Source organism: Corvus hawaiiensis, chromosome 10, assembly GCF_020740725.1.
Source record: "Corvus hawaiiensis isolate bCorHaw1 chromosome 10, bCorHaw1.pri.cur, whole genome shotgun sequence".
Taxonomy (NCBI): Eukaryota; Metazoa; Chordata; class Aves; order Passeriformes; family Corvidae; genus Corvus; species Corvus hawaiiensis.
The window spans coordinates 21,644,527-21,654,710 of NC_063222.1; the positions used below are offsets into that span (position 1 = coordinate 21,644,527).

Genomic DNA, 10,184 nt, shown 5'->3' on the forward strand with positions numbered 1-10,184 from the left:
CCAAATAAACAAAACAGCAAAAAACCCCAACTAGTCAAACCCCCCCCACCATCTTAATGGATCCTGCTTCCAGTTTACCTTTCAAGTAGAGTACGTTTATTGTGTTAAACATATTTAGAAAGACTTAAATAAACATTTTTAGCAGTGTTTTTGAAACAGAATTATTTTGCATGTAAAGTTCTGCCATGCTTTAAAAAGTAACAGTGCAGTAAATACTGGAGCATTTTCTTTCATTGGTTTAAATTGCAAACTTTCAGATTTAATAATCTGAAATAGTCTTAGTATAATGTAGAAGTATTTTAAAAGAGCTTCCTGAAGTTCATTGTAGCCACTGTGAAGTGTGTTGTGTCTGTCTATAAAATCTGTTTGTGTCGGTGTTGCTGGGTGTACACCAGCATCCTATTTTTTTATGGTTTTTGTTGTGTGCCAAGATAGATAATGTTCTATCAAAGTTCAAATGTATTTTTGTTATCTTGTACATTAAAAATAGTTCCCAGTATCTCAGGGGTTTGTTTTATTTATTTTTAGATCACAACAAGTCTGGACTCGGTGGGTCGAATCCAAATGCGAACCCGGCGCACGCTCAGAGGTCACTTAGCCAAAATCTATGCCATGCACTGGGGATCTGACTCCAGGTTTGTACACGGGAGCCTGGAACCTGCCAGTCAAGGGCTGGAGATGAGATTGGCACCTTGAGGTTAATGTCAGGTCCTGGCAGCCTCGTGGAGTGGTGTTGCTGCCCTTGCAGGGGATCACAGACCACCACTGGTGGGGGGTTGAGAGAAGACGTATTTTGCTTGTCCTTGCTGTAGATATTTTGCCTTCTCCTAGAATCTGTTCCCAAGATTTATTTTCACCTAAATCCTTATTTGCTTTTGTGTAACTGCGTAGTTACATGAATAATGAAAGCAGTTGTGGAGAGAGTTCATAAAATGTGTTTTCAGCAAGTTGTTTGCTTGTATTCATTTCTAATCATGAGTCTCCATGTGATTCCTGTCAGGTAATATGGAGATCTAGATCTTTGCAGACTTTTTCCAACAAATGCACCCCTCCAATAAAAACGAAAAAGCAGAGGGTAAAAAATTATGAAACTTCTGACTCACTTGATACTCATGCATGATGTATGTCTATTTTGAGATTTTTTTGTTTGTTTTATATTAACATATTTTATTTTGTGTTCATATTTAGGCTACTAGTCAGTGCTTCTCAAGATGGAAAATTAATTATTTGGGATAGTTATACAACAAACAAGGTAGTTATTTATAATCCTTATCAATAATTCATGTATAAGTTGTGTGTTTGAGTGGGCTTGTGTCTATTTTTTCCTATGGTTGCAAGTGAAAAATCAAAAGCAGTCTTTCTCATTCATAATCTCTTTTTGTTCCTTTCGTGGCTAGCTGAGCACTAGTGATATGTTGTAGGTCTGTTGTGTCTGAAGCAATAGTTAATTACATAGTAATATGTAACATTGTCACTGACTTTGCTGGGGCAATAGCTGTAGCTCTCTGCCTGTGTGGTATTGTTTCTGAAACTAACTTGGTTTTGAGCTGTAGAAATACACAACCTTAGAATTTACAAGAGTGCTTTGGGTTTGAGGGCAGAGAAAAGAGAAGGAAGAAAAACAGCTGTTGGGGGAAAGCTTAGGTAGTGTGGAGTGGAGCTGTGCTTCTGTACACTGTCCAGTCTCCATGGGGACAGCCATCCTGTCTTACAACCTATAGTTCAAAGATGTAAAAAAGTTGGACAGAGAAATCTAACTAGAATGAACAGATGTTGCAAATGCTGAAGTTTAGAATAGCTTTGCTAGGAAGTAATGTACTGAAGCTTTGTGTATGTACCCTGCAGATACTGCTGGTATCTGTAGCCCGAGGATGTGTAAATGAGTTGTATGTAAGACGCTGTAAACCCAAACAACTGCTGGCTCTGGGGCTGTCCTGTGCCCGCGGTGTTTGTGTGCTCTGCCCCACGGCCCGCGTTCGTGCCTTGCTGACGAGCTGTGTCTCTGCAGATGCACGCCATCCCCCTGAGGTCCTCCTGGGTGATGACCTGTGCCTATGCTCCCTCCGGCAACTACGTGGCCTGTGGAGGCTTGGACAACATCTGCTCCATCTACAACCTGAAAACCAGGGAGGGCAATGTCCGAGTGAGCCGGGAGCTGCCGGGGCACACAGGTAGGGCTGTGCTCTTGGTTCACCTGGGTGTGGTACTGCGCCAAGGGATACAGTCCTGCTTTGAGCAGGGCAATGCTTGTGGTGCTTATGGACTGGCTGTGGGAGAACTTGGATGCTGTTCTTGCATTTTAACCTTCAGTTGTTGCTCTTGGATGAAAACCTTATATAACTGTTTTGTTTTTAGGATACTTGTCCTGTTGTCGCTTCCTAGATGACAACCAAATTGTCACTAGCTCAGGAGACACCACTTGGTGAGTTTTTGAGCTCTCTTGGCCTTTCCTCACCCCTTCTTTCTTCTTTTTTTCTCTCGAACTCTGAGATAATGAGGGACATTGTGTTAATGGTGTCACTTTATCTACAGTGCTTTGTGGGATATTGAAACTGGCCAGCAGACCACCACGTTCACTGGGCACACTGGAGATGTGATGAGCCTCTCTCTAAGTCCAGACATGAGGACTTTTGTTTCGGGTGCCTGCGATGCCTCCTCGAAGCTTTGGGATATCCGCGATGGAATGTGCAGGCAGTCATTCACAGGGCACGTGTCAGACATTAATGCAGTTTGTGTAAGTGATCCTCCTGTTTCCACGTGGGAAGAAAGGGGGAAGATAAAGGCTACATTTGCATGAATTCAGCTTAGACTCTACTGAGCTACCTTGATTTAAAATCAGTTAGTTAGGATAGAGAATGTTAAAATGTATGTAATGGAGAAGGTTGTGTAATAATTTAAAATCTACTTTATAACTGAATTATTATTGCCATTGTCTGTGATGTACTGCGCTGCTCCAGGAATAGTTTCACCTGTGTTTTTATTCAGTAACTGAGACATCACTGTTTTTTAAGAAGAATGGACTAGGGAAACTTTTTGAAGCATGGCAATGTGTTAAAAACTGAAAATTGTCGATAAATGCAATGTACTGAGAGGGTGCAACACAGCTAAGCCATCCTCATCTTATAGATTTTTGTTGAACAAAAAGAGCTTCCAGTGAAATATTCTGGAAGGCAAAGTTAAAATCAGTATTGATGTTGGATATTCCCTGGAATAATTTGGTAATATTTAGAAACTGCATTATATTTCCTCTCTGTCATAGTAACACTATGTTCTGATCTGCAAGGTCCAAGCTCTGGAAAACAGGGAAAGAAATCTAAGTCGAAGCTGCATCTGTTTTTGATAAACATGAAAAATTGTTAAGGCTGAGAAAATACCAAACACATGACCAGTACAAAAATGCAGTTCCTATACTTAGACCTGGACCCTGAGATGTGCTGGGCTCTCTCTATTCCCATTTCAATCAATATCGCTGTTGAGAGAATAACTCGGATTTGGAGTAGATTTTTTTAGGAAATTGGATTGCTTGTTTGCAGTCTTCTGTCTTGGCTCAGCCAACCTGGCTGGCCAGCTCAGGATGGAACATTGTGTTCCACTTCAGCCAGGATGTGCAAAACTGGGGTTTGCTCCATTTTGTAGGAGTCAGTGGCATCCCCTGTGACTCCTGTTACAGCACACGCAGGAACTGGGTACAATTCCAGTCACTCAGGCGTCCCCAGTGCTGTTCCAGAGGTGCTCCCTTGCATAGCTGTGTACATGCATTTTTTAACATGCAGATATTTCTTCAAAATAAAACATTCTGCCTTTGGTCACCCTGGTAAAATAATCCTGTGGTGTTGTTAAACTAACCCATGACCAGTGTGTTTTTCTGCTGTCAAAGCCTTGTCTCTCCATTCCACCTCGCAGTTTTTCCCCAACGGACACGCGTTTGCCACCGGCTCTGACGACGCCACGTGCCGGCTGTTCGACCTGCGCGCCGACCAGGAGCTGATGATGTATTCCCACGACAACATCATCTGTGGGATCACCTCGGTCGCCTTCTCCAAGAGCGGGCGCCTCCTGCTCGCGGGTTACGACGACTTCAACTGCAACGTGTGGGACACCCTCAAAGGGGAGAGGGCAGGTGAGGACCCGACTGCTGGCAGCTCTTCCAGGGCCTGCATAGCCAAAATCTGCAGAATGCAGAGCCGGGGCATTGCCAGTGCTGGTGCTGATGGTGTGGAATCTGCTTGATTCCTTTGAACACTCTTGGAATGGCATCCTTTTATTGCATTTCGTTGTATCTTCCAGAAGTTACACTGCTTCCAGTTCATCTCTGTGGTGTGAGCAGTAAATGAGTCAGGAGAACAGGCCTGTTCTAGGGCTTTACAGATCTGTGTGCTGGGAGATGCCAGTTCTTGAGGCTGAGGAATGCCCTCCAAAACTGCATCTACAGAAAAAGTACTTCACTGAAATTTATGGAATTAAGTAGTGCAAAATTACACGTTTGCATTGACTTTTGCACCCATGAGTGGCAGTAATTCACATGTAGCTACAGGAGTCTTTTTGTTTTGCAAACCCTGCTGTTGGGAAAGAGGGGAAGTGGAAACTTCTGGTCCTTGAATTAGTTACTGGTCAGGACACAGCATGTTTATAGCACAGCTATTTCTTTCTCATTTCATACAGTAACTTAAATGCTGGGGCCTGGTTCTGTTCTGAACATCAGTTCTGCTGTTCAGACTGAAAATAGATCCTTTTCCTTAGTTCTGTGAGACCGGGATGGGGAACCTTGGGAGAGCAGACAAGGGCAAGAAGGGGTAGAGGGAAAGCAGAACCAAAGCAGGAAGGAGGCAGGATGATGCTGCTCTTCTCTTTGTCACAATATATGGGGGATTTGCAATCCCTAGGGATTGCAAAACTTAGGAAACTCAAGGCAGTTAATGTATCCAGGGCTTTGTCAGGAGACATCACATTCGATTTTGGAAGCGCTTGATGGCTGAAATTGTGGACAGCATGGCAGAAAAGGGGGGAAAACCGGTAGAGAGCCTGATTAGGGAGGAGGACATCTTTGGGACAGGAAGGAGAAGTCATAAGGGCAGAGAGAAAAATGGAGGCAATATTGTGTGTACATATTTTTACATACCTTATTGTTGGGTTTCTTGATAAGGCTGTTACAGCCTATATGGTTCTTCAGGGTAAAAACAAAAAGGAGGATTAAGATCTTGTATTGCATCTTTTTCAGTAAATTTAAGACTTGCTTGGGAGAGCAGAGTAACAACTGAAGTCCTTAATATCCTGCAGACACTAAACTTCCATTGCTTCTTCTTTTCCAGGTGTCCTGGCTGGCCATGACAACCGTGTCAGCTGTTTAGGTGTTACTGATGACGGCATGGCTGTAGCTACAGGGTCTTGGGACAGTTTTCTCAGAATCTGGAATTAACTGGGAGCCAAACATGTACATTCTCCATTTGAGATCTGGAGAGATCAATGCTGCAGCCTATAGCTGTGAAATAACATTTCTACCTTGTATTTGCAGGTGAAGTTTTTCTATTCACTGATTATTACACAAAAAGGCTTTCTGTAAACTAGAAAAAAAATCAAGTGAAGAAATAGGGGAGGGGGGAAGAAATCACTGACTTTTTAAAAGGGGCCAGCACACATAATCATGGTGACCGACAAACTAAGAGCCAGTCTTTTTGTTTTTGGTGGTTTGGTTAGATTGTCCTTGAAGGGTTTTTGCTTGTGCTCAGTCTGCTAATCCTGTACTTTTTTTTGTACATAACAGAATATACACATTATAGCAGCCAATCATGTAACATTTGTCTGTATGTAAAGAAATATGTTTGCATTTTTTAAGGAACTACATTTATAGCTTTGCTTTTAACCCGAGGTGTCACTTCTGAGTTTTGTAGTGGGTGAACTAGATTGCTGTTTTAAATGTTTTTGTGAATTTACTGTAGATAAAGTGAAGCCAATGGTATGTATTTGTTTTTTATAATGGAAGGCATTTGAATTTTTTTTAAAGGCCCTGGAGACTCCCAGTTAATACCTACCACCTTACTCACTCACTTCTTGACCTGCTTGCCTGTTTTTGATCAGGGGGTTCTTCCTTCAAGCCAGTGGTTCCTGGTTCATCCATTGGCAGTCATGAGCTCCAAACACCAAGGAGTTAATGCCAGGTAGACTTGCACCAACAGCAGAAATAATTGGAAAATAAAATAAATCCAGAAGTTTTAGCTTCCTCCCTGCAGGATTTTGATCAGTTACTCCACGCAGTCTGTGGGTACAGAAGCCAAATGCTGAGTGCTTTCCCTTTGGCCAGCTCAGTGCTGGCCATATGGGTGGGCTTGGCCCTTCACAAGCTCCAGCTGATCTGCACTCAGTGACTTGGCTGCTGCTCAGAGCCCAGAGCAGTGTCTCTGCAGAGCTTGCTCGTTCCACACCAACTGAGAATTTCAGGAGGACTTTGCTTAAATTCCTAAAGAGGATTTAACTGTGCAGTTAATTGCTTGTAATTCCCCTCCAAATTCAGGGGTTGCCAAAGCACACCACAGCCAAAAGTGCTTGTTGTCAGTTCTGTGCAGTGTGAATTACCAGAGGAATTGTGTAACTTAACTGCACCTGTGTGACCCCTGAAAACTGCCCAGGATAACCTTAAGGGTGTGCTTGTTCTGTGTGGTCCCTGAGGGCTGTGCCACGGGTGTTTCTAGATGCCAGCTGTCCTGCAGCTCCGACACTGTAAATAGCCATTTCTGCTCCTTTGCTGATTTGATTCTGATTTTGATGTCAGTTGGTGAGAAATCTGATTAAGTGTAGTTCAGTGCAGAGACAGGAAAATCAAGTGACTGATGCCCATTTGAAACTGCCCAGGGAGGTTGCTTCACTTTTTGGTGCCTGGCAGCCATGTCTGCACTCACAGTGGATGTTCCCTTGGGAATCTGAACGTCTGTGGCTATTTTGGAATGGGGGATTAAGTCTATTGGCTTCTCTTAAGTGACTTATTTTAAAAAAAACGTGAATTTTAAATCACCAGGTTGGAAGATGGTATTAGTCATCATTCATTGGAACTGATGGGGAGTCTGGGTGTCTCTGGGTCAGGTAGTAAAAAGAAGGGCCTAGAATCCTGTAGTATATCCAAATGGATTTCTGGCTGAGATGACTTTTGTCAAGTTTCTGGTATTTTTTTAATCCTAAATTTCAGTACTTCCAGACTGTGCCTGTAAACTTGCCATGTCTATAATGGTGAAGGTGCCAATAAAATGTACCAGTCAATCACGGTAAATTCACTTTTAAAATAAGAAAAAAGGCGCTTCTTATACTGGAGAAGGAACATTTCCTAACAGCAGCCTGTGGTGTAGGACCAAAATCCCACTGTATTGTGTCTCACAGGAATTCCTCAGCATTTTGCTTTGTGATCTCTCTGCATTAACAGAACTATTATGGAATTCTTGTAACTCTCTTAAGTGAGCAGCTCTTTGGGATCTTGCAGACTCAGTTTATTTTTTAGTGGTGCACTTGATTTTTTTTTTTTTTTTTTTTTAACTCACAGCTGCCTTGAGTGAATCATTCTGGAAATTTGTTACTAAGGAATTTTGAGAAAATATTCTTTTTCTAAAAATATTTTTTTCCGTAGAAGTGTGTTTTGAACCAATTTCCTAGTCAACACCTTTGCCAAGACCGGTGCCATTTTTACATTCTGGTATTAAAACTGGTTTCTACTTGTGAAACTCCAAAACCAATTTTACAGCTGTATATAACTTTTCTTACCAGTTCAGGTAGCCTGTCACAGTGATAGTGGCTCTTGTACAGGTATTACTGCCAATAACTTCACTGTCATTGTTGGATGGCTTTTGTCTCTTGGATTCAGCTGCTTTTAAAATAAATACTAAGGAATGCCAACTACTTGCTGAGGCGTCCAACGGCATCACAGAGCTCTGCCTGCCCCTGCTCCTCGGTCACCCCAGGTCTGAGGGTCTCCGGTGTCGGTACACGCGAGACCTGGAGCAGCCTGAGCACACCGGGGGAAACGGCGTCTGGTGTGTCTTTGGAGCCTGTGGGAAGCCTGTGATGGATCCTGCCCAGGTGACGTTTGCTGTTCCAGTACTGCCCTGGCTGTGGGTTAGTTTTCAAGCAGATTCCAGTACCACAGATACTGGGTGATGCCACGGAATGAGTGAGGCTGTGGCATTCCCGTTTTCAAACGGCTGGCAGGGACCTCTTGAGGTTGATGCCCCAGCTAAAGTGGAGGTGGCTTTTATGGTAGAAGCTCAAACTCCTCCTAAAAGAAGGAAGGAAATAAAATGACCCTTGATAGGTTTTACTTAAAAGGTTTTACCCCAGCTTTGAATTTCAAAGAAACTGGTGTGTGCCTGCAGTTGTTGTGGGCCCATGTGTGCAGCTTGTGTGACTTCTGACTCCGCACTGTGACAGCAAACTCACAGCAGGTCTTGCAGCGTGAGTGGGCACATCTTCACTGGCTTTAAAAGTTTGCAGCCAAACTTCATCCTTAGCTGAATTTCAAATAAGTTGTGTCATTACAGAACTGGAGTAACCAAGAGCATTGTGCCAAACAGTGGCAGAGTAACTCTTGCCCAGCCTCTCTTCTAAAGGCAATCGGTTATGGCTCGGGAAGCAGAACCATGTGCTTGGTGTAACAAGATTTATTTTATTTTGGTAATTTGTCAGCATTTTTTAATGTGATTTGACTTTGCAATAGAGTTCTCCCTTCAGGCAAGTGCCCAGCCCGGGTGTGTTCCCATCTAGCCTTGGATGGCTATTTATTGGTGGAGAAAGCGGTTGAGATTCTGGAAACCACAGAAAGCTGCTGTGGCTTCGTGCTGATGTTTGCTCGTGTACTTCAGTAATGTGGCCTGGTTCCATCTGTCTCCAGCCTTTTTCCTTCCAAACACTGCTGTCCTCTGCTGTGTTGAACTGCAGATCCATGGCAGTGCTGGCAGAGCTGACAGCTCCATGTAGTGACAAGATTTGTACCATTCCAAAGGGAACATGGATTAAAGAGGCTTTTCCTGCCGCAGGACAGGGCCTGACCTTGCCCTGGCAAAGCTGAGCTGGAGCAGCAGCAGGTCCCAGTGTGTCCTTACTGTAATGCATGGGTTGGAAGTAGCTGACTCCTTACTTCAGTTGTGTAACTGCTTGTCCCACAATGAAGTTCACATTAATTACTTCAAGGTGGAATGAAAACATTGTGAAAACATTCCAAGAGTTGTAGTCTGTCCTCTCTGGGGACACTGTCACCTCCACTAGGTTTAGTGCTGTGCTTTAAGATGTTGGTGAGAGTTTTGGCTAATTGGACTAGTTGGTATCAATGGTTGTGTAGCAGAATGGCTGGTTTTGAGATAGCATTTCCTGTACAAGTACTTAGCATGGGTTGATGGTGCACTGTGTATCCAGTACTCTGGCATGCATGCTGGTCACACTCCTCCTACACTTCAGAGGCACCAGAGCCTTTTATCCAATTGCTGGTTATGTAAAATACATGCAGAATGTTAATGCAGTGTTGTTATGGTAAATGTGTGAACAGTGTTACTAATTGATATAACTGATAACAGATTACATGTGCCTGACATTCTTATACCACACAGTATGTTTAGGTTTTAACTAATATGGACTTCGGTGGAATAGTCTTAGGTATTTCAAGCCTTTGTTTTACTTACACAATGGTGCTCTCTTTGTGTTTTCTTTTTTTTTAAATAAAAGCATCTGAACACTTGTAGTACATATTACATCCAAAGGAGTCCAAAACAAAGTGCTTCTAAACATGCTTAATTTTACTTTGCCTTTAGTTCCCAGCATCTCTCATCAGCTTGTTTTGTTTTGTTTTTACTTGTTGCTGACTACTTTGGAAAACTTTGGTAATGTTACCAATTATGAAGTGATTCTGCACTGCCTTTGGATTGTGTATGTATTCAGAAACAGTCTTAAAGCTTTTATTTAAGCTATTAAAAAACCAGGGACTTGTGCCATTTGTTCTTTAACAGTGCTGTTGTAAAAAGACTTCCCTGTGACAAAAAAATCACTTGCTATGAACTTTGTTTATAGCTTTTTTTTTTTTCCACGATGGATCTTTTTCTTTGTATTTGTACAGTGGCTCAGTGAAAGATGTTGCCATGAGTTGATATTGTAACCAATAAACAAGTGCTTTTAACCAGCCTGGGTCAGTTGTCAGTGTTGGGTTAGAGCAGCCCCTG

At 42.7% G+C, this 10,184-nt stretch overlaps 1 protein-coding gene across 2 annotated transcripts in view; it reads left to right on the forward strand.

The window, feature by feature from the left end:
* The window catches only part of GNB4 (G protein subunit beta 4), a 30,687-nt gene extending 20,543 nt beyond the window's left edge, over window positions 1-10,144 (forward strand). For both annotated transcript variants that reach the window (XM_048314119.1, XM_048314120.1), the window contains 7 exons: window positions 529-635; window positions 1,189-1,252; window positions 2,009-2,171; window positions 2,356-2,422; window positions 2,533-2,734; window positions 3,904-4,120; window positions 5,310-10,144. In XM_048314119.1, the coding sequence (XP_048170076.1) occupies window positions 529-635; window positions 1,189-1,252; window positions 2,009-2,171; window positions 2,356-2,422; window positions 2,533-2,734; window positions 3,904-4,120; window positions 5,310-5,416 (927 nt within the window). In that variant the 3' untranslated portion in view covers window positions 5,417-10,144. The remainder of the gene's footprint in view (window positions 1-528; window positions 636-1,188; window positions 1,253-2,008; window positions 2,172-2,355; window positions 2,423-2,532; window positions 2,735-3,903; window positions 4,121-5,309) is intronic.
* Window positions 10,145-10,184: the final 40 nt, after the last annotated feature.